The sequence below is a fragment of the Poeciliopsis prolifica genome, unplaced genomic scaffold (assembly GCF_027474105.1).
Source record: "Poeciliopsis prolifica strain line A6 unplaced genomic scaffold, Auburn_PproV2 SCAFFOLD020, whole genome shotgun sequence".
Taxonomy (NCBI): domain Eukaryota; kingdom Metazoa; phylum Chordata; class Actinopteri; order Cyprinodontiformes; family Poeciliidae; genus Poeciliopsis; species Poeciliopsis prolifica.
The window spans coordinates 8,161,364-8,185,026 of NW_026562395.1; the positions used below are offsets into that span (position 1 = coordinate 8,161,364).

Sequence of the window (23,663 nt, forward strand, 5' to 3'; positions counted from 1 at the left end):
TAAAATATAGGACAGAAAGTTTAAACTTTTAAATTGTAACATTAAAACTTTCGTATGCCTTCATACTGGTAACTAGCTCGTTTTTAGATGAATGAAAATTTCAACTTGGACAAAATGAATTGACTGAAACCAAGTTTTATTCACCAACAAGACAATCACCAGTTCCTTTTATTATGTTCTATGACCCACGCAAGAGCCTGAATAAACTCTTAACAACACACAGGTGAACAGTAATAACCACACAAGATGTTACAATTAGAAATACTTCAGCTCAGAGGTTTTCAAAGTGCGCCCTTTCAGAGAGCAAAGCTAACTGCTCCTCCCTCAAACAATAAACTTTCTTCTGTTCATATTCTAGATGTTCCAGGTTCCTTTTGATGTTATTGGGATTACCTGCTATAGTTTTGTGTCACACCACACAATGTTGAAAGTGCTAAAAGTATGAACTTCTCTCATGTGCCTATAGTTCATGTAGCTTCCTGTAACAAAAAGGAAATTCTCTGCAGCAGTGGCGCATCTTCAGATCCTAGACATCATAATCAAATAATTATCGTCATACTTCCTTCTTCATTTTTGCTTGTCCCAGACTCTAAAAGTTGATTCATTTTTCTCCTGGCATAAGCTTGGTGAAGTTGGATAAATGTTTCTAGCTACTTTTTCTGGTTTTCCAAGTTTTTCTCAAGTCCCTAAAGAACTCTCCCTCTCCTCTTGCTTTCCCTTCATGCAGCGGGGCGTTCCCTACACTTTGAAAAGCCCTGCTTTAACATATTATGCTAATATTTTCAAACTACAACTACACATAAAAAACAGCTCAGTTAAACATATATGTTGTGATACACTTCAGGTTGATTAAAGAAATTACCATCGGATCGAACAATCAAGGTATCCACAAAAAATGATTTGATTTGGACATAATTTGGTACATATGTCGACCAAGGATGGAGTATAAAAAGTCAGGGTTAGAAAAGTAGACCCGTTTGGAGGTTAATGCAACTTTCAACATTTTTCAGAAGTTGAAGGTTGCATGTCTAGAACAAGAATCAAAGGACAGGAAGAGACAGCCAAAGACTCCAACAATCAGTGAAAATCACACTGCTGGACTCAGTGATTTTCAGATGGTGCCACATGCTTGTCTGAGACTTCAATACTAGCACTTGACAAAGTTTGAAGATATTAGGAATTTGGGTCTACATGATATCAGGAAGCGAAGTTCAATAGCCTAGCATGTTATACCCACAAGCAACATGGTGGCTCGATGTTGGAACTGATATATGAGTTCATCCAGAAATATTAAGTCAATCTTCATTAGTATGCATCATTACAAAGCGTGACCCCATCAAACTTTGTCAGGTGTTATTGAAGCATGCTCAATGTCTGGTGGCCTTTACTCACTGTTTCACAGTCTGATGGTCTCTCTAGCCACTGTCTGGCTATAATAATCCAATTGTGATACAACCACTCATCTTGTCTTAGGTCTACTCGACGTCCAAGCATCTTGTAATTTAAATTATTTCACGATAGGACAAGATTGGAGGAAAAATCCACGTTGGCATCCTAATGGTAGCAACAGAGATCATTCAATGGAATTAAATTCTATTCTATTGTGTCTGTTTCAAACTGGTTAACACCACTGCCACAGGGCTGCTGGATAGTGAAGCCTTGTGATTTACAACAGAAAAAACTTTCATTGTAGTATGGCTCAGGAGAGTGCTCAGCTCGCGGGCCTTTGCCTTGCAGGTCATAGCCTGTACCAGCTCCTGCCTGAAGCGGTGGCTGACCATGCAGTAGAGCAGGAAGTTGGTGGTGGAGTTGAGGTTCTGGAGCATGTTAGCAACATCCCCGGCTACGTTGATTGGAATGCTGTAGTCGTTCCTGTTGAAGCTTTCATCGTTGTACCTGGTCCTCAGGATGCAGTATGTGACAAAGCGAGGAAGACTGAGCACGACAAAGGCCACAGAGACAGTTCCCAGGATGAGAATGGTTCTTTTCAATGTACCTCTGGTGTTCCTTCCGTACATGATGCGCCGTTCCTCCTTAGTGAAGAGGTTGCTGGCCCGGCACAAATGGTACCCAATGAGATAGTTGAAAATGATGACCAGCACAATGGGGATTCCTCCAGAGAGGAAGGTAGCTATCCAGACTATAACTGTAGAATAGGTGTGATTGCGATATCGACAGCGGGGGAGTGTCATGTTCTCTCCGTCCACGGTTAGGTTTACAGGTTTGACAATGTTGATCCAACCCATTGGCACTGACACCAGGTGGGACAGCAGGACTATAGCTGTGCAGAACATTTTAGTGTCCCATGTTTGAGAAAGATTCTGTTTGGAAGCTGTGCTTCTGAGGACAAGGTAGCGTTCAATGGTGAACACCACCACGATCCAGGAGGAGCTGTAGAGGGAACCATACTGCAGGAATCCAAGAATACCACACCATGGGTAAGAGTGCCAGAAGGGCTGCACAGTCCAAAAGGCCAAAGTCAGGTCCAGAAGTATAACCCACACTAGGTAGAAGGTGTCCACAATGGCCAGACAGCTCAGGTAAACGATGGCCGTGTTGGACATCCCACATTTACGAAAACAGATCATATAGAACGTGAAGAGGTTTGCTGGAAGAAAACACAAAACCAAAAAGCCGTGTTGTTTACCTCAGCTCATCAATGTCCTTTATTATCCTCCTGAGACCCAGCAATGCATTTTTGTCCTCTGTGGAGGACATATGTTTTTTGTTCATAACTCTGAAACCATACATGGCACTGTGTTAAATCCCATTGGTCCTTAGAGAGGACATCCTGGGCTCTCCAATGATATGACATGTGTGGGGGTGGGGCTTCTCTAGAATTTTCTTCCTGATTCTTCAAAATGGCTGCCATCCCTGTGAGCACATTTTATCGAAAGAAGAAAGGTAAGTATATTATTTTCTAATTATGAGCTTTGTGAGTTTAATATTCAGATTGCTTCTAGTAAATGAACATCTAAGGAATAGTTAGGTGAATTTTCAGAGCAGTTTAATTATTTGTTGGCATAAAACATAACCTGTTTATGTGTGTCCTCCATAGAGGACATCAGGATTTGCTTTTAATTTTTTAACCTGTTTTAATAGAAGTCAGCTCACTGACTGAGGCAGAGAAAATCCTAAACAGGATTATTGATGGAGACTCAGACATAGATTTGTCAGATGAGGAGGACCAAGAGGGACAGATTGACGGTGATTTTGAGGTCGGGAGTTCAGAGACTGAGGCATCAAGTGAGGAAGAGGAGAGTGAAGTTGAGGATGCAAGGGCCCGTCGCCCACTTTGGACCAAAACTAACACGTAGGCTTCTGAGACAAGAGTAGATAAGCTTAGACAGATAAGTGTATTTTTTGGATGAACTATCACTTTTAGAGGACATAATTATTCAACGTATTTCTCTGTCTTTTAAGATTCCTGCCTGTGCTGGAAGACTCCGGAGAGGTTGTCTGTACTGCCCCAAACCGTGTAGACTGGCCACCATCAAAATACTTTGAGCAGTACATTGACAACAAAGTTTTTGAGGACATGTCCTTTTGCACAAACCAGAGACAGATTCAGGTGTCAGGCTCAAGTCTGAATACAACACCTGAGGAGATTAAGACCTTTTTTGGAGTCTCGGTGTACATGGCATGCCTTGGTTACCCAAAAATCAAAATGTATTGGGCCAAAAAAACAAGAGTGCCAATAGTTGCTGAGTCTATGACAAGGGACCGCTTTTTCAAGATCAGATGTTCTCTGAAAATCACTAATGATCTTGATGTAACTGAAGAAGAGAGGAAGCTAAATATGCTTTGGAGAGTCAGTCCACTTCTAAAGAAGGTGCAACAAGGCTGCCTAAACCTACCCAGACCAAGAAATGTTTCCATTGATGAACAAATGATTCCCTTTACTGGTAGATGTCCAGTCCGTCAATTTGTTCCTGGCAAGCCAAATCCAACCGGATTGAAGGTGTTTGTTCTCGCTACTCCAACTGGAATTGTATTGGATTTTGAAGTCTACCAAGGAAAAAACACCTTCGTTGGCAGAGACACAGGACTTGGAATAGGAGCAAATGCAGTTCTTCGGTTGACTGAGTCCATTCCCACGGGAACTCACCTGTACTTTGACAGGTATGATGAAAATGTCAACTGTGGTGCTGTTGATGATGATTCTCTGTAAACAAATGACATTTTTTTTGTGTTTGTGTCTGTCTGTCTAGGTACTTCACCTCAATAAAACTACTTGATAAATTGCTAGAAATGGGTCTGCCTGCAAGTGGAACACTGATGAAAAATAGACTCCCAAAGGATTGTAACATTACATCTGATAAAGAGTTGTTGAAACAAGGAAGAGGCTCCTCCGTAATGGTGACAAGGAAGCATCCTGAGCTGGCTGTGACAAAATGGGTTGACAATAAACCTGTACTCATGGCATCAACAGTGCATGGAATAGAGCCCCAGGATACCCGGACCAGATGGTCACTGAAAGACAAAAGGCATGTTCAAGTGTCCAGACCTGCAGTGGTGGCAGAGTACAACACCAACATGGGTGGGGTTGATATGTGTGACAGAATGCTTAGCTTTTATAGAATGGCTAACCGCACAAGGAAGTGGACTGTACGCACAATCCTACACTTCTTCGATCTGGCCATCACCAACTCCTGGTTACAGTATAAGGAAGACAGCCAAGCTTTGGCACGACCTATGAAGAAAACTCTCCAATACCATGACTTCAAACTGCTCTTAGGTGAGGAGCTGATTGCCCAGGGGCACTCAGGCCAACCCAATCCAATTGAATCTGATGTGTCGAATGATGAGGAGTACGTTCCATCACAGAAGAGAAGGAGGCCCCAGCCAGATCAGGAAGTGAGAAAGTATGGAGCTGTCCATTTGCCACAGATGATGGACAATCCTAATACTTCCAGGTGCAGAGCAGAAGGGTGCACTGGAAAAACCTACATAAAGTGCATCAAATGCAACATGTACCTCTGCATCTCAAAGAAGAAGAACTGCTTTATGGACTACCACAAACCAAAGCAGAACTAACACACCTGATTAAACTACACTAATCAGTTTGCTTTTGATGAGTTGAATGAGGTGCCTGGAAATCTGAACCACTGGCTTAAATGATGTAACTATTTGAAATTTACAGCACTAAAGATTGTCAGAGTTCAGAGGTAAATGTAATCCTCGAAATGTGTTCATATTTGCCACAAGAGAGTCCTGATGTCCTCTCCAAAGGACATACTCTAAAAAATAAATAAAAACATGTTTTGAAATTTTTTCAATTGTAGTGATGTTTTTTTCACTCCAAAGAGTCATGTAGTGTAAAAAAAAAGAAATTCAAAAACTTTTTTTCTCTGGGTCTCAGGAGGATATACTTCTGGAATTCTGTTGGCCTTGTATTAAAAAGCAGATGATTCTTTACTTTAAATAAACAATTCTTATAATGTTTTTTAGGTTATACTTTTCAATTTATATTTTTTGTTTTGACACTATAACATTCCACAGCAATAACCTTGTAAATATTAATTATAAATAATCAGCTTATTTCTACAGTTAATACAAAGTAATGTAGAGAGTAACATAATGTAAACTATAAACTGGCAGTTATTCATATACGTCAAGCGTTTATTTTTTAAATGTCTTATTTAGCTGATAACTCACAGTTTATAAAAATCCCCAAATTCCATCTTCCAAAGAACAAAAAATAAAATAATAAAATAGATTACATAATAAAAAAAATCAAAACTCAAATTTCAGATTGAATTTTAGTAATTATAAGTCCCTTTACAGTCAGTTTAACAATTAAAGGACCGTCAAGACACAATTAGCAACTGACTTACATATCATTGACATGTAAGTCAATGGCATGACATTACATTTATATCTCATTTTAATTATTCTTCTGCTTAATACGATGCAATACTCGTCTTACAACAGAACAACTTAAATCATTATGGAATAATCACATTTCTGTGGAACTGAAGTTTGAATTTTATTATTTATAAGCCACGATCATCAGATTAAAGAGAAGTAAACATTTGAAACACACCGCTCTGTGTGTAATAAATCTATAGGTTTTTATAAATGACGACAAACCTGGAATACCCACGATGCAAAGCAACGGGTAGTAGATTTTCTGCACGGTGACAAACACAGAGGCGCTGGCTCCCTCCATGATTCAGCCACTTCATACATGTAATACCTGCAACAAAGCCAGTAAGAGTAAATTACCTACATACAGTCCTATTACTGACATTTTTAAATGCTCAATTTACAAACATAAACCAGGCTCTTATTGAGCTGTAATCTAAGACACTATGTGTTCTTATGAATTGAAAGACAGTATTTAGCTGATGACTCATAATTAGTTTTGTAAATATGTTGATTTTCTATTGTTAATTTCATCTGTCAGTGACTAATGAGGAGGAAGCAGTGCTGTAAATTCACTTAGCAGAGATTTTTGGTTCCTCTACCTGGGAATTTGATCACCTGGCTGTTATACAAGAACAGTAGAAAAATTGTCAAATAACATCATTATTGTCAGCTTCCACCTTACTTCTAAGTCACCTTAACCAAAGTTGGCTGATCAACCAGAAATAACATTCCTGCTTTTTAATCTCTAACTGTTTTAAATGAGTCAAACCTGTTGGATCTCAGGCGGTGCTCCGTCTAGCTGTGCTAGTGCCATAAAAGAGTCTTGTACGCAAGTACAGTCAGGATGATTATGGCTCCATATGGACAAGGTTTTGCTAAACAGAAGGAGGGATCTAACAGGCTGAAGAAGGAGGGATTCATTCTCTTTATAGGTGAATGGAGGAGAATGTTCCCAAACTGACCCTCAACTGTTACTAATGACTATTGGAGGAAAAGAGACAGAATGGTAGAGTGAGCCATGTGTTTATGGTGGAGGTTTTATTTGATCCTGTGAGTCACTTTGAGATATATAGCACTATTGAAAACTATCTATCATTTATCTTCAGCTTATCTGGGGTCGGGTTGACAGGGCAGCAGTCTGAGCTGAGAGACCCAGACTCTCCCATAACTTTGGGCCAGCTCCTCCAGGGGAGGCCATCTGAGGAACATTGTCCCTCCAGGGTGTCCTGGGTCTTGCTCTGGATCTCTTCTTGGAAAGGATGTACCTTAAACGCCTCACCAGGGAGATGTGCATTAGGCAGGCTAACAAGATGCCTGAGCCGCCTCAACTGGCTCCTCTCGATGTGGAGAAGCAGCAGCTCCACTCCTGTTCCTCCTGCTGACTCAGCTTCTCATCCTAACTCTCATGATGGCCTGGTACCCCATGCACCTGGTGGACCCCTACAGCATTAAACAAGAAATGATCACTTCTCGTTAAGCTATTGGTCAGAGGAGGGTTGGGCAGGTTGAGAAAGGCAAGCAAGTAGGAAACACACTGATTGGCCACTCTTGATTACATAGTTTGCTTCATCTAGAGCTTGATTCCCTGTCGCTTGGGAAACTTTGACTTTGGAATAAACAAAGTCAAAGTGCAAGAAGGAATCAGCATGCCTAACAGGTTGCAAAGCTGGAAAAATTCACTTTTATGACTCCTACAGGTTCAACAAAGAAGCTTGGAGATTTAACTGGTAGAAAGCCAAACCCAAGGAGTTCTGCAACAGTACCCGGGTAACTCTTCACACATACGAAGGGTCAGAATGTGACCCTTTATGTGTTGTTTTTTCTGACTGGAAAATATTATAATAACTCTGCAAGTTCAGTAGAACCAGACCTGCAGGGTGAGTCGGGTTCTACTAAATGATGACTGCATGTTTCATCATCTTGATGAGCCAGTAGCTGAGTGTGCGTCAGCCAGACAACATCCAGACAAACATGACCCCCTCCTCCCACAGTCCTCCCAGAACCCCAGGCCCACCCACCAGCCCACCAACCCAGTCATCCATTCTTCCACCTCCCAACTTGATTGACACTCAGCCAACCTCGGACAGACTGTGCCATCTCCTCCTCTCTGTCGGACATGAGGTCATCCCAGATGCCAGCGGCGGCAATTAGCCGTTATCTCCCCGTCTTTCTCTGGCAGTGAGACAAAGGTTATCCAGGCTGAAAGGAAGCTTTTACTCCCCTGGTGCTTGTAGATAAGTGAGAGCAGGCAGTTTTCAATCTATCAAAAGTTTAAGAAGATTCTCTGAAGCTATTCTCTGTCTGGTCATTTGGCAAAGCCAAATTATTTTGATCATCCTTACTGAGATAAATTTGAGAAAGTTTAGTCTAATTTAATCTGAAATCATTTAGTTTTTATTCAGTATGTGTACAGATGTGGTTTCAAATGTAATAGAAATGAGTCTCAGAAGAGTGTAAAATGTTTATTTGTCTTTTCTGAATTCCAAACGCCCAAAAATAAAATAAAATAAAAATCAAGAAAAACAAGAAATATTAAAAAATGGAAATGTCAGATACAAAGGAGTGAGGTTAGCCACACTTACAAATCATTCAGCTGTACAACTGAAGACATAAAGAGAGGACAACTCAGCGTCTCTGGGCTGAATCCTCATTTCTACTGGCTCCACATTCAGACTTCTTCACACGTTACCTGAAATGGTCCCCGAGTTTTCCTAACTCAACGTTATAACCCTAAACCCCCAACCACCCGGAACAAAGACTCGGTACAGAGCTGAATAATATGAGGGCAGAAAGAAGTAAGTCAGCAGGTGAACTGGTTTGGGCTCAGCTGGAGAAGATGGGAACTCTCTCCAAGCTGCACCAAAAGAAGAAGAAGAAAAAACACTTAAATAAGAGGAACTACATGTGCAGACTCCTCTTTGCTCACACATGGTCCAGAGAGCAGAAAGAGAAGAAGCAGCGCTGCCAAGCTCTGATTGGTAGAAACATATTCCTTGTTAAGGAGCGCAGAGCTTCTTGTTGAAGTTTGTATAAAATAGAAAAAAAAAATCTAAATACAAATAGGGATGAAGCACAAAGAAAAAGCACTCAAAAAAATAAATTCTGACTTTTTTCCTCATAATTTCCACTTCTATCTTAAAAAGGTCAGAATTATTATTTTTTCAGTGGCCCTAAATTTTCTTCTGTAATGAAGCCATGATTTATTGGAGAATTTTGTTTTCAGACAGAAAAAAAAAGAATGAGGCATCAGATTTAATCTTAAAAAATAACACTGGAGCTTCTGCCTGATCCATGCGCTGCTCGGTGCTCCTATCCCTGCTGTTTTTTTTTTCAGAATTATTTTTGTGCAGGAGAAAATAAATTCTGGAACAGAGGCAAACAAACTAAAACAAGCTTTTCTTATTTACAGAGAATACAGGTTATTTCTTTGCATGAACCTCCCCTCTACCCAACCTCCTCACCTCCTGTGTCCCAGTTCAGTTTGTGAGCCTTCACCTGCTGGGTTCAGACACCCAGAGAGTCAGAGAGTCGTTTTTTTTCTTCATTTTTTTATTTTATTTTTTGCAGGAAGGAAAATCTGAGAGGTTCGAGTTGAGCAGAGGAAGCTGAACAGATCCCTGGAACTAGAGGCCTGACTGCTCCACAGTCTGTTGGGCTTTCTTATTTAAATACAGCACTTCTGGGGTCAGCCCCGCCCCCAGCAGCAGTTCCACCTGAGTCCTGAAGGGCAGCAGGGTCGGAGGGGGAGGACATGGGGACAGCGGGTGTTTTTTTTTTTTTTTTTTTTGCTTGGCTGGGGGCGGCGGGTGTTTAGAGGTTATCCCCAGGCTGGTACTGAGGCTCGGTGGCTGTGAAGTAGTCCTCCAAGAAGGCCTGCAGGTACTCGAAGGTGGGCCTCTCCTCGGCGTCCTTCTTCCAGCACTGCAGCATGAGCTCATGCAGCGAGCTGGGGCAGTCCTGGGGGCACGGCATCCGGTAGCCCCGCTCCACCTGCTCCAGAACCTCACGGTTGTTCATGCCTGGGGAGCCAAACGAGAGCAGAGTGAGGACAGACACTGGTTTCTGAGCTAATCCATAGCGGACACATTAAGACTGTTCAAACGGGCCGTTATCAGGTCTCCTGGGTGTTTGCTGTGTGAGCAAACACACGGTCAGCAGTAAAGCACACGGACACGCACTGAATCCTGCAGATCAGATGTTCAGAGGAGCAATATGATAGAAAGACATGAGGGAATATGAATCTGTGGTGTTGCAGAACTCAGCGCTCCTCTGCAAACTAGAGATGAACTGATCCACTGTTTCATTTCCGATACAGATACAAATATCTGAGGTTTGGTATCGACCGATACCGATCTGACACAGAAAAACAGCTGAACTGACTGAAAATGATTCTTTTTTTAAACAGACATAAATGTACTGAATTACATTTATTTGGTAACTGCACCAGTACAGCACACTGACATACCAGTTTGATCAAACATGTAAAAAGAACTTGAAAAGGTTCAGTCAGTGGAATTACAACAGCCAATGGAAAATAAAAAATAAATCCTATTTTCACTGAAGGTCCAGAACAGGGCAGATCAAGGAGCAACACACCTGTAGCTGATTATTAAGAATGTTCTCATTTAAAGGGACAGTGCACATTAATCAATATGACTGGCCTGGCTTTGATTTGCCTGGGAAGATCTATGAATGAGCTAATGTGCTAATTGCTCTGGTGCTAACTATTGTTAGCATACCAGTCGATTGCAACACTCCCCATTTTATCACAAGTGTGGCAGAACCAGGACCAACAAGAATTAGGGAGGAACCGCAAACCAACCAACAATAACAAAAAGGATGTATTTGTTTTATTGATTGGACTTGACATTTATGTCCTGTGTGAGGGGTGGCCATGGCCCCCTGTTGGCCCCCCTGAGGGAACCGTCTGTGTTTAGATTTAGATTGTTCTTGTTTTTTCCGACTGGAAACGATACTAATTGAGTCGCATGAACTTGTAGAACTCTGTGTGCTGCCAGAACCAGACCTGCAGGGAGAGTTGGGTTCTATTGACTGATGGGTGGATGTTTCATCACAGATCGTCAGAGTTTCTTAATGAGCCAGTAGCTGAGTGTGCTAACCTTCATCGCCTCAGCCTGTGAAACAGTCAGTCAGACAAACATGACCCCCTCCTCCCACAGTCCTCCCAGAACCCCCAGGCCCACCCACAAGCCCACCAACCCAGTCATCCATTCTTCCACCTCCCAACTTGATTGACACTCAGCCAACCTCAGGACAGACTGTGCCATCTCCTCCTCTCTGTCGGACATGAGGTCGTCCCAGATGCCAGCGGCGGCAATTAGCCGTTATCTCCCCGTCTTTCTCTGGCAGTGAGACAAAGGTTATCCAGGCTGAAAGGAAGCTTTTACTCCCATAAAGAGCAGGAAGGGCCAAATGGATCAGTGTGTGCTTTAGCAACAGCTCTGTGTTCTGAACAGGACAGGCTTGTCCTTCATCACCACGGATCAGTGAAGGCGCAGCGCAGCGCGGCAGGCCAAGAGTTCTTACCTGGATACGGCACGCGGCCCTTTGTCACCAGCTCCGTCAGCAGGATGCCGAACGACCAAACGTCTGACTTGATGGTGAAGCGGCCATACAGCGCCGCCTCTGGGGCCGTCCACTTGATGGGAAACTTTGCTCCTGAAGACAAAACAAAAACCCAGCAGATCATATAAAATTCAACATCAAAAGAAAATCTATTGTTTATACACAGAATTATTGTCCATCCCTTCAACCAACGCGCTCCGATACAAACTGACACAAACTTTGACACAATTATTGCAGGAGAACTCCACAAATCTGACCTATAGGGAAGTAAGAAAGTCATTACTGAAAGTCATACCTCAGTGAAACTTAGAGAGACAAATGAAGCTGAGAGTGTGTGTGGACTTGGCTCTAGATGAAAGAATCAGATGGTAAAGCTGTTCTGCTAGTAAATGTTGGTTCTACGGACTCAACATAAATGTATGCCACACTTTTCAGATTTTTATCTGTAAAAACATTAAAAAAAATCTAAGCTAATCTTCTACTTTGTTTTCACCCATCATACTGAAGCTTGTGGGACAACAAGAGGAAATGACTAAAAGTTTAGTGGAGTCCAAGGTGCCGTGTGACGGCAGAACAGCAGAAGTGGGAAGAACTTTAAAGAGGATGAAATGTATAAAAAGAGCAGACAAGAAGGACAGACTGTCAATGACAGTCTGATTCTACAGGCTGCTGCACCATGTTCATCAATCACCGATCTACTTCTGATCAACAATTAACTCATGGCATCTGCTGAGTGTCTTTGCACACTTGAGGTCAGACTGAAAAAAATTCAACCCTGATTTCTTAAAGAGGCAGAATTCTGTATTTTCAAGGTACATTGGACCATTTTAAACCAGAATAAAGTAACTATGTTAAACTTCTAAATATCAAATATGACTTGAAAAAATTCACCTTTGGCTTCAAATTGGGCCTCTGTCCCTTTAAAAACTCCTGCTCTTTCTGCAACTCTGCCTTCAGGAAGTCATCACAACATGGCTACTCTACTAACCCTTCAATAACGTTTTTACAGCAATCCACTGAGAAGCAGCTCGGCAGTTCCTTCAGGTGTTTGCTAATTGGCGCTGGCTAGTCTGAAGGAGCTGAGTGGAAGAAGAGCTGCGCTGTCAAGCTTGGAAACTGCAGCTCTGAGAAGGAGCCTCGTTCTCAAAGGCGTCGCTGAGTTAAACTAAGTTATTGCAGAGCTGAATCGTTGCCATGGAGATTAAAAAATTCCTCAAACATACATTAAAAGATCAAAGCAACACTCCAGGTATGATTTTGATGAGGGAATAGCATGATAACATGTAAAACTCAAAAAGTAGCTGTTACAGAATACTAGCCCTTTAAGTTTCTGTTGCTTCCAACGTGTCCAACATGTGATCTAAATGCCAGCCGTGTTGTAGCTGGGACTCTTCAGGATGAAGAACATGTGTTCAGTAAAATGACTTCATCTGTTTTAGGTTGTGTTTCCAGAAGCAGAACTGGATGTACTTTATGCTGGCAGCGGTAAGCCTCTGTTTTTACCACCGCTTGTTTTTCTCCCTTATTCTGAGAAAAAAGACTAAAGCTAAAAAAGTTCATCCTACTAGAAGGCTTGTAAAATATGTTCACTCCCTGATCAGCAGGCAGCAGGCCCACAGCCTTCTGAACTGAGGTAAGGAGTTGGTTCTGGTTCTGTGGAGCTGTGAGGAACATCTGAGGTCTGCAGTGGGTTTGTTGTGTGTTTATCTCTCAGGGTGGATTTCCTGCACACAGTCAGGCTGCTGTGGTGTGTGTGAAAGCATGAGCGGGGTGGGGAGGGGAGCCCCACCTTGCCGAGCCGTGTACTCGTTGTCTTCGATTAGCCGGGCCAGGCCGAAGTCGGCGATCTTACACACCAGGTTGTCTCCCACCAGGATGTTAGCCGAGCGCAGGTCTCTGTGGATGTAGTTCATCCTCTCGATGTAGGCCATGCCTGCTGCCACCTGAAGAACAGGGGGGTTGAGTGGGGTAGAGGGGGTGTGTTGGAAAGTTGAGTGGAAGTAAAAAGACTGTGGTGGAAAGACGTGCTAAAGCAACAAGGCTATCTGCAGGAGTTTGATTCTGGATTTGGAGCTTAAACAGTCATCACACTGAGTGATTCAGGATATGCTTTGCGAACTTCACAGCACACGCCTGAAATAATGGAAAAGGAAAAATGAAAAAAAAAAAACAGGAACTGTGTGTTTTACATTTTATGGCACCGTGATGATGGTGAGGAATATCTACTTCAAAACAGTCCAAACAAAAGAGTCTGAAGAACTTTACTCAAAAAAACAACAAACAAAAAAACAACAACAGATGAGTAAAAGTTTTCTGTAAGATCAACGCAAAGTAGACACTGAAGATTTGTGGGGGGTTCAGAGCACTCATGCTGCCACCCCAAAATATTCCGGCTATCTGCACATCCTTGGCGTTTGCCCATGTGGTCCATTATTAGAAACCATTTTATGATTAAAAGTACATGTAGAAATATAAGCATTGAGGTCAATACACACCTGTGCTGCCATGTCCACCAGGTTGGGCAGCTTCAGCGCTCGTCCCTCTCCGTCCTTTAAGAAGTCCAGCAGGCTGCCTGCAGCACGCAAACACATGCAGCTGAAGAAGGTTTCCCGTTTCCTGTAACCTTGACCCAAACTTGCTGTTCAGCCTCCACAAATTGCATCTAACAAATCTGACGGCCAACTGAGCCTTTCAGGTCATGAAAAGCAGCGAGGCTCAGAGGAACAAACAGGACCAGTGGCTTCACAAAGACTTCATTCAGAAAGTTCACAGAGCTTCAGCTTGTTTTAAAAAAGACACTCCAGCATTTCAGGCTGCAGAGGTAGATGCTGATCAGACGCGGTGATGATGTAGATCAAAGATTCCTCGCCTCGCTCTGCGTTCTCTCTCTGAATTACTGCTCGGATCCTTTGCTTTGATGGTCTTAACGATCTGCAGTCCGTTTCACCAGAACAGAGCGGTTGCTGCTCTGCAGAGGAACAGAAGCAGCTCAGACTAAACGAAACGGACTTCACACAGACTCCAGTGGTTCACTGTTCTGGAGTTTTTACTGGGCAGACAGTTCAGGCTGCAGGTCTGGGGAAAGGTCAGACCAGTGGGGCTCAACAAGAACGTTTTGCTTTTTCAGCTGCTGGACAAGAAACTGCAAAGCAGTTTGATATCCTGTAGGAAAAGAAATCTGAATATCCTTTTACATCCAAACATAAAAAGGGTCTAAAAAAAATGCAACGTCCCAATTCTTGCTTTATTTAGCGAAGTTTTAAGCTACGAAGCAATCTATTGAGTTTTTGAAGGATTGTAACAAAGACGTGAGTTCTTCCTGTTTGCCCCAGCACACACACTTAATGTAACATCTATACACTTCTTTTTGTAATAGTTCTAGTTCCTGGTGAACTGCACATGAGAAAGCCAGTTAACTGAGCCGGCCTCAGAGTCCTGGAGTGCAGCAGTATTCTACACTGTTTGAAGTTTGCTCAGGCCCTGAGCAAACTTCAAATAAAAGCAGAGCTAATGTTTTGTTCAGGGATTTTGCTGACCTTGGAAACATTCACCACCTCCAAATTTATTTTCAGAATACATTCCAATGCGCCAATTTGGTCGGCTGCTTTGTAAACTTTAGGTTGAAAAAAGCTCCACAGCTTTGTTGACGTTTTGGTGATTCAGTCAAATAAGTAGTTAAACAATTTTATGTATACTCTTATTTTGAAGAGGGTGGAGACAGCAGCAGGTCTGTTTCCTCTCCTCATGTTTTCACTCTTTTTCTCCAATGATTTATTTCAAACAAGAAACAGACTAGAACAAAATAAACCACAAACAGCAGAGAACAAGATATAAACATAAATACAATAACTACATTATTGATCAATCCTTGATGCTCAAGGATTGTGGTCTTTCAAGGACAAAGACAGTGTTGTGTTGGTGTAGCGCTTTAGCGTAAATGGAACTGATGTTTATGATTAGCGCCTCTCGCTTTTTAGTTATATTCATCTGTATAAATGAAGAGATTGATTAATCTGCAGATGGAATAAAAAGTATGAACATCTGGATCAATTAAAAAGGTTGAACCTTCATTATTTCATCTGTGAAAATCAAATCTTATAGAAACAAAACCTGAAGCCAGCAAGTTCCATTTAACTGATATCTACTCTTGCAAACCATGTGGATGCTCCCCGGTGCATCTCCATGACAACTAAGCTTTCCCATGTGGCGGTACCTTTGCTCATGTACTCTGTCACGATGTAGATGGGCTCCTCAGACACCACGGCGTACAGCTGGACCAGCTTGTCGTGGCGGAGCTTCTTCATGATCTGAGCCTCCTCCAGGAACGACTCGGGGGACATGGTGCCGGGCTTCAGCGTCTTCACCGCCACTTTGGTGGTGCCGTTCCACGTTCCTGCTCACACGCACACACACACACACCACACACACACACACACCCACACACACACGCACGCACGCACGCACGCACGCACGCACGCACACGCACACACACACACACACACGCATGCTGGCGTCAGCACAGCAGGAGCATCTGCTGCCGTTCACACTGCGTCAGATACTCAGGCAGAGTCGACGGCGGGCAGGCATGCACATGGGGGGATTCAGGGGGGCTTTGTTTGAAATGTCATGCAATACAGAGTGAGATCGGAGATGATGTGATTTACGCTGCTTTCTTATGACATAAACACAGAAAACTGAACCTTTACTCAGAGCTGGGGTTCCTACATGATTTCCAAATCATCATTCAAGACTTTTCCTGATCCAAATGTTTTCAGATATGTTCACTCAGCAGGTCTAAATGCTCAATTCTTATTTTATGATATGATTCATTCATTCTCTTTTTTTTAGATGGTTTTTCATGTTTCTGAATGATGTGACCGTAATGAGGGTTCTGTGTGAGCAGTTCACAACACAGCAGCGCTCTGAGATAACTGTTCAGATTACCTTGAAAAAGTCGCCTCAGTAAACTAATGGAAACATCGTCATGAATTTGACAAATTCTCTTTTTATTTAAAATCCATAATTAAATGTACTTTTCTTTTAATTTGGTCAAAAATAAAACAGAAAAACAGATTTGTTTCAGACTGTAGGAACCCTACTGACTGGAACTCAGTCTTTCTCCTCTGATCTCACTCTGAGTCAAACATTCACACTGGAGTGGGGATGTTAGTGTGGCATGAACTGACTGACTGGGTTCAGAATGAGTTGGAGGGATTTATTCAGTAATCACAGTTAGCTGCTGTTAGCAGAGCAGCTGGGTGGAGGTCTCCTGCGGATCCACAGGCCCTCGCTCACCTCCTGTCCTGCTGGGAGTGTCGACATTCAAACATCTGCTGTCCCCTGAAAAACTATTCACACCCCTTGAACATTTTTTGCATTTTGATTGACTCAACCACCAACTTCAATGTGTGTTATTTAGCTGCAATAGAAGAGTTTGGTAAAGAAAACTGGTGAAAAAAAGTCTTGGTCTTCAGGAGACTAGAGCGTGTGAGAGAGGGGAGGCCTGCTTTGTGTTGGTGAATCACATAAAACTAATCTATACTAGCTATAATAATTTCTCCCCTAAAAGGAGAAAAAAAACAGCACAGCTTATAATTGGATATGTAAAATCTGAAGAACAGATTTGCTGGTTGAATCGAGGAGCTGAAACTCTGTAAGAAATATTCCAGAACACCTTAAAGCCTCCGTTTCTCTCATCAGAGACTTCCTGAGGAACATGTGAAAAAGGGGAGCCCAGGTCTTATTTGGATTTTTTTCAGGTTTTCTTACCGTAGAACACTTCAGCAAAGCATCCCGTCCCCAGCTGCTCCTCCAGGTTCAGGGCGTCTCTTCTGATCTCCCAGGCATCGTGGCTCAAGCCCACAGTGTCGGGGATGTAGTTCATGCACACGCCCGTTAAATTAAAGCACAAACCATCCGCACCCTCTACATGGTTGGGGGGTTAGGGAGGGGGAGGAAGGCAAGGCACAAGGGTTAACTACGGGAAGAGGAGCATGCATGGAGGCGCACAAGGAGGGAGGCCATGTTGGTGGGGGAAGCAGAGTCTCCTGACACACTCTGTGTTTTTGTGATTTAGAATCTTTGCTTTATGATTCTCTCAGCTTCCACATTATTCATTATTCTCCTGATTGGATTTCAAGGTGTGTCTGGAGTATCTGCTCCCATCCCCATCTCCCCCCTGGTGTGACCTCCAGAGACGGCTGGGTCCGTACCCATCCAGACCTCCCCAAACTGCCCGTTCCCCAGGCGCTTGATGAGCTGCAGCGACTCCCGTGGGATCTCCCACACATCTTTGGTTTTCACCGACAAATCGGCGAGGCGCGGCATCCCCTTGTGGCAGGGAACCACCAAGCGACAGCAGAGGCCTGCAGCGCGGTCTGCAGCGCCACGCAGCAGCAAAGAGGAGCAGAGGGAGACATGTGCAGAGAGTTAGCAGAGAGTCCGGCCGGGCGGAGCGGACAGAGGATACAGAAGACATGGAGGCAGAGGGGGGAAAAAAAACACAGCTGGACGGAGATAAAAAGGTTTCTGTTGAAGGAACATGGGAACAAAAATATCCAGGTCAGAGAAACAAAGAGGAGAAAGATGAACCAAGAAGAATTCATTTCACAATTCAACAGGAGCAGAAGCTGTGGATCAGTTCAGATCATCAAACTAATATTAATATCAGACACAGATGATCTGAGGAAACACAAAAAGGAGATTTCAAGAAGGAAATCGTTCCATACCAATCTGATTCTACGTGAAAATGTAACGGCCTAATAAACCCAACACCAGCCACCAAGCGTTACCCAACAACCAGAGTCTGACACTGGACAATTTTAAATAACCTGCTTACAGAACAGTTCTTATGGGGTCTAACGCCAGACTTTGACTAGGCTGTTTTCAGGAGGCTTTTAGAGTCTAACTCTTCTTGGCTTCACTTCACGACATAAACTAAGACATCCTAAATTATTATCATGTATTTTCCATTTTATATCACAATTAAGTAACTGCCAGGCCTGTCAGGATAACACATTTTGCTGGACAATAAATTATCCCAGAAATTATTGCAATAAATAATAATATTGTTATTTTCAGCGCATTTTCAAGTTATTCAACGGTTATGGCAGGACACATTCTCAAAGATCAATAAACTGTAAATTGTAATGAGCATCTAGGATTTAACACTGGAATTGTTAAATGTGTTCCACTGTTTATTTATTTTATTTATTTATCCAAAATAAACACAAAACAACAACAGAAACAACTAATAAAAACAGAAACTTTATAAAATGAATTCTAAAGTGTGTGTAAGAAAAATTGTCCTAAAAAAAGGGTCTGGATGAGACCAAAGCACCAGACTGAAGACTTTTATCATCCAGTTTTGAGTAAAAAGAGAAAAATGTTGAATTATGCCGATAGAAATTTTTCAGCTTACGATTTAATTTTAGTAATTTTTTTTCGATTTACCCTGTGATTAGTTGATTTATTGTGACAGGCCAAGTCACTATACCATCAGTTTATTTTTTTTATTAACTCAGGATTGTTTAATCATTAAATTAAATGTCTGAAAATACCTTTGATCTGACATTTTTTGACTTTAAACATTCTGCTCGTGTAGTGCTTTCCTCTCATATCAGCTCTCAGCCTCGTAGGCATTTTATGGTGTTTCCTGCTCTTTGTGCCAGAGGAACATTGCGTCCTGGTGGGTCAAACATGAAGCATTAGCAGCTGTTTCCATCCCACTGACCACATCAGCTGATGACACCACGCCGCCCGGATCATGGAACCAGAACATCACAGAGCTCTGCTGTTTGCTCAGCATTGATTAAAGCAGTTTCCGCCATTCCCTTCATGCTGTTATGTAGAGGAGGACACCCCCCCGGGCCTCTGCCCATAATAAGGTCCTCAGGTGTTTGCACACAGCAGTAAAGACAAGATAAAGGGCTGGATGTCTCCTGTGGGAGGATTAATGCTGCGGACTGGACCATCTGGGCCACCTCAGCTCCACTCAGTGATCAATACGTCGATACTCCGCTGCGTTCACTCCGCTCATAAAACCCGTCAATGTGAGGCGGGTTGCTACGCAGCGAGTGTGAAAACAGAGCCCAGGGAGAGATCAATCTGAGATTAGCTCTGAACTCTGAGAACTGATCTGAAAAAACAAGTCACTCAACACAATGTTTAGATAGAAAAAAGTCCAAAAGAATCATGGAATTTTTGGACTTTTTCATTTAAAGGTAATGAAAGAAGACTAATAAAAAGAACAAGCTGATTGTTTTAAGTCATTCTGGAGCTGGAAATAAAAAAACTAAATACTGTAAATGATTCGTCATGTTTATTAATCCTGAAACATTTAGAAAGACATAAACTTTGTCCATCACTGCCATGCAGAACTGCATTTTACTATGGGGGATGGGGCTCTCTGTCCAGGGCAGCACAGCTGGTGGGGCTGAACCCACAGTGAATGTTATCACTTATCTATATGTCCGGTACACAGTGTCCAGACCCAAAAAACAACATCAAAAAGAAAAACACAACTATCTATACAGGTGGCTGATGATGCTGAAGCTGGCATCTGATTTGAAGCTGATGTGAATTTGTGAAAAATGTAAAAGCTACTTCAGTTTTTAAAGGCATCTCAACTGAACAAAGTCTTCACTGACAACCAGGATTAATACATACTTATGTGGACCTGGTTTGATGTGGATTAACAGATCATAGTCTACCCATAGTCCTACGTTAAAAACATCTGCTGCACACCAAAAATAAACCGTTCTTCCATCAGATCTGCTGCAGGTACAGTTCTGATCCTAAATCACAGGAAATGTTTGAAACATGCCACTGATGGGACAGTTTTCCACCTGAGTATTTACTTTCACTACTCATTTTTATTTAATCTTTACTACAACAAGTATGTTGTTTGTTCTGAAAGGTTTAAAGAACAGTGTTTGTATGTGACTGTCACAGAAGAAAAGCCAATAAACAGCAAGATGCCAAACAAGCAGAAGCCCTGAAAAGAGTTAAGGTCATAACTTGATCTGATGTGGATCCAGACGTCACCTAAAGTCGATATGATGCAGAAGGATAGTTAGAGAATCCATGGTGATGACCATATGGGTCGATGAGCTAACTAGAGCGTGTCAGAAGGAATGTCCCTTTTCCCCATGAGGGGGAGCCAGTGGGTGGGACGGGAGACGGTGACCAACTCAAGACATACAGTCCCATCAGTGACTCCAGCTGGATGCACATATAGGAACAGAGCAGAGTGAAAAGTTAAGAGTATGAATGAAGGCTAAAGCAGTGAAGGATCTAATACTCCATCTCTCCACAGTGGTGGAGCAGGAGAACCTTAATAGTCTGCCTTGTTGTAAACTACAGTGAATATTGTCAAAGAAGAAGAAGATACTGACATGATACCGTTTGTAAAGTTACAGTCAAAAATTAACAGTGAATAATCTGGGTTACTTCACAGGTTCAAACGAGCTGCAGACACATTCATGATGCCAACTCCAGAACACACAAACACAAAGAATAGATGCAACAGAAAAATGCTGCAAGCATAACAAATTATGCTCCAACAACAGAAAACAGAAGTGATAAACTTCAGTCAAGAAAATGATGGAATAACAGGAGAAGAGAAAACCTACTGCAAATAGTAAAAAACAACTTTTAATGCAAAGTTGCATTAAAAGTGCCAACTTAGCATTAAAAGTGTTGTTTATTGAATGACACTTCATGACCACAGTCAGACATTTATAAAGAATCCTTCATGTTCATGACAATGTCAGGTCACACTCTGTGAAATTGTTCCGCTCTATAAAAATAGAGCGAAACAATTACTGGTTCTATTACTAAAAACCCAATTAGAGAAAGTTTTAAGCTCCAGGTCTTAACGTGTCATACTGCGCTGAATACATCAAACATTTACTGTAAATTGAACATTTTCCTAATAAACTGTAAACATAGAAGAAACACTCTTTGTTTTACCTGAGTAGTGCTGAACCAGCTGCTGCAGTGTGTCAAACTGAGCCCTGGTGGTGATGTAATATCCTCCGCTGTCCAGCTTACGAATCTTATAGTGCTTGACGTGATCGCCTTTCACATCATCCCAGTCCCGTATGGACAGGGAGAAGGCCCCTGGGGGACACACCGAGAGGGTTAGGAGGGAGGAGAGGCTCAGTGTGTGTGTGTGTGTGCGTGTGTGTGTGGGTGTGTGTGGTGTGTGTGTGTGTGTGTGTGTGTGTGTGTGTGTGTGTGTGTGCTTGCTTTACCCTTTGTGGTTTCGCTCTCTCGGATCAGATAGGTGCCCCGAGGATTACCGGTGGACAGCAGCTGTCTTTCTGCATCCTTGCGGCCCAGTTTACCAAAGTACCAGCTGAAAGAAAACAGCCAGCTCAAACGGTCTGGATAACTTTTCCTTAGTTCATTCCTTTGATTGTATAAAGTTCTAGACTAATAAACCCAGGTTCACTTATTGGCAGATTGATAAGGGGGGTGGAGCCTAATCTAACACCTGTCTGAGTGGGCTCACAGTGCAGGCTACCCTAACCAGTCCCATTACTCCATTATTTTACAGCCTCCCATTACAACCATTAAATACCAGAACTTACTCTTCAGCTTGAATGGAGTCTACTGGAGCCACGTAGTTACTGGGGATGTAACCGCTGCCCCCGGTGGTCAGCGAGCGCGCGTCCCACCAGTCCCCCTCACTGAAAAACACAAACATCATTGTCATTGGTTGGTTTGTAATGCAAAATGAAGCTACAAAGGTTCAACATGTGTATAAGTCAGATTTCCATAAGACCAAGCATGACTTTCTTACAACATTCTGTCAGAAATTATTATATTGTAACATTCCATCCTCTCAGTCATTCTCCTGTATTGTTCTTAAAGTCCTACTTCCTCCTTATTTCCTAGTAGATAGTCTTCAGTCTATACTGGAGAACTCCAAGTAAAATAACATGGTGTTGTTTATTTTGAAGCTCCTTTTGGCTTAAAACAAAACAAGGATGCAAATGTCGTCTGAAATCTGCATAAGTTATTACGTCAATAGAAGTTTTAGCAGAAGACACGGGGCTGGATGATAAAAATAAAGCGGCATGTGAAGGCGGCTGAGTGACGCTCAGACACTCTCTCAGGGTAAAAGCAGGAAGGAGTCTCAGCCGACGGAGGAACATCTTTCCAGAACAACACGGCTGTGTTTTAGTGTCTTCGGCTCAGATTTTAAAACACTTCTTTCTTGTGCTGCACGTCTCTGTCAGACAGGTATTCATGCCAGTCATGTTGCTCAGAACTTCTTCCAGTTCTAAAGGAGGAAAACACATTTGAATAATGTGTATCTCTGTCTTCATCTCAGGGCGAGTCAGGTCAGGTCAGGTCAGGTCAGGTCAGGTCAGGTCAGGCTCTTACAAGGTTTGCTTCATTCAGAACAGCTAAACAATAAGCTGCTTCTCTTGTCTCTGGAATAATGTCCACCTGATGGATCACATGCGTTCCTGTGCTGACAGTAATGAGCTCAGTGACAACTGAGCTCATTACTGTCAGCTAAAGGGCACAAACCACCTTCACTTCTCAGTAATAACTGCAAACTCAACATTTCAGGCATATCAGTCACATCCATTCTAACAAAGAGATATCGACACTGGATATGAAATTATCCAGGACTGTTTGTGTCTTGTTTTTGTGTTTCCTTTTCAATCATTATTAACATCAAGGTCTTTCCGCTTCTGTTTTATTTTTATTACTTCTTTCATCATTGCGTTTTGTTTCAGGCCTTTGCATTTTCAGTTTTCTGTTGCTGCTGATCACATATTTCTGTCTCATCGTGTTCCTTTGTCTTTCTCCACTCGTATACATTATTTTCCATATTCTCTGTAACTATACATGGATTCAGTGGGTTCATCCTCATGTTTGATCTGTGGTGATGACGGGATCAACAAACCGGAGAAACTTTGACTTTACCCTCTAACAGTCAAATCATAGAAGGTTTCATCTCAGGGACACTTTTCTGTTTTGTTGTTGTATGGACTACTGCATGAGCTGTTTCAGGGTGATGGATGGCATAAATGTGAAAGGATACAAGGAAGTGAGGAGGAGTGGAGCTATTTTCCCTTCAACCATCTCTGCAGCACCACAAACAGAAAACAACACCAGTGAACCAGCAGCCTCCTGCTGCCTCTGATAGGCTCAGAGCCTCTGCAGACTGGGACAGGCCATCACAG

General features: G+C 42.5%; 3 protein-coding genes across 7 annotated transcripts in view; 1 reads left to right on the forward strand and 2 right to left on the reverse strand.

Moving 5' to 3' along the window:
• Window positions 1-158: 158 nt before the first annotated feature.
• On the reverse strand, window positions 159-6,691 carry LOC129369193 (probable G-protein coupled receptor 139). The gene is made up of 3 exons (XM_055044576.1): window positions 6,641-6,691; window positions 6,094-6,199; window positions 159-2,608 (listed from the first exon to the last, which is right to left on the reverse strand). The coding sequence occupies exons 2-3, from the start codon at window positions 6,170-6,172 to the stop codon at window positions 1,599-1,601; spliced, it is 1,089 nt and encodes a 362-aa protein (XP_054900551.1). The 5' UTR covers window positions 6,173-6,199; window positions 6,641-6,691; the 3' UTR covers window positions 159-1,598.
• On the forward strand, window positions 2,810-5,209 carry LOC129369187 (piggyBac transposable element-derived protein 3-like). Its single transcript, XM_055044564.1, has 3 exons — window positions 2,810-2,904; window positions 3,424-4,122; window positions 4,212-5,209. The coding sequence occupies exons 2-3, from the start codon at window positions 3,539-3,541 to the stop codon at window positions 5,035-5,037; spliced, it is 1,410 nt and encodes a 469-aa protein (XP_054900539.1). The 5' UTR covers window positions 2,810-2,904; window positions 3,424-3,538; the 3' UTR covers window positions 5,038-5,209.
• Window positions 6,692-8,312: 1,621 nt separating the features above from the next.
• fynb (FYN proto-oncogene, Src family tyrosine kinase b) overlaps window positions 8,313-23,663 on the reverse strand; it is a 65,129-nt gene continuing 49,778 nt past the window's right edge. For 3 of the 5 annotated variants that reach the window (XM_055044603.1, XM_055044602.1, XM_055044604.1), the window contains 10 exons: window positions 22,053-22,151; window positions 21,714-21,817; window positions 21,430-21,579; window positions 17,670-17,834; window positions 17,227-17,382; window positions 15,671-15,850; window positions 13,953-14,029; window positions 13,247-13,400; window positions 11,419-11,550; window positions 8,313-9,890 (listed from right to left, as the gene is read on the reverse strand). In XM_055044603.1, coding sequence (XP_054900578.1) covers window positions 9,682-9,890; window positions 11,419-11,550; window positions 13,247-13,400; window positions 13,953-14,029; window positions 15,671-15,850; window positions 17,227-17,382; window positions 17,670-17,834; window positions 21,430-21,579; window positions 21,714-21,817; window positions 22,053-22,151 — 1,426 coding nt within the window. In that variant the 3' untranslated portion in view covers window positions 8,313-9,681. The remainder of the gene's footprint in view (window positions 9,891-11,418; window positions 11,551-13,246; window positions 13,401-13,952; window positions 14,030-15,670; window positions 15,851-17,226; window positions 17,383-17,669; window positions 17,835-21,429; window positions 21,580-21,713; window positions 21,818-22,052; window positions 22,152-23,663) is intronic. The other 2 variants (XM_055044607.1, XM_055044605.1) reach the window with 2 other exon arrangements.

Coding starts and splice junctions, on each gene's coding strand:
- LOC129369187 (XM_055044564.1), top strand. CDS start 3,539: ATGTCCTTTTGCACAAACCAGAGACAGATTCAGGTGTCAGGCTCAAGT. Junction 4,123..4,211: donor ACTCACCTGTACTTTGACAG/GTATGATGAAAA, acceptor CTGTCTGTCTAG/GTACTTCACCTCAATAAAAC.
- LOC129369193 (XM_055044576.1), bottom strand. CDS start 6,172: ATGGAGGGAGCCAGCGCCTCTGTGTTTGTCACCGTGCAGAAAATCTAC. Junction 2,609..6,093: donor TTGCATCGTGGGTATTCCAG/GTTTGTCGTCAT, acceptor GTTTTCTTCCAG/CAAACCTCTTCACGTTCTAT.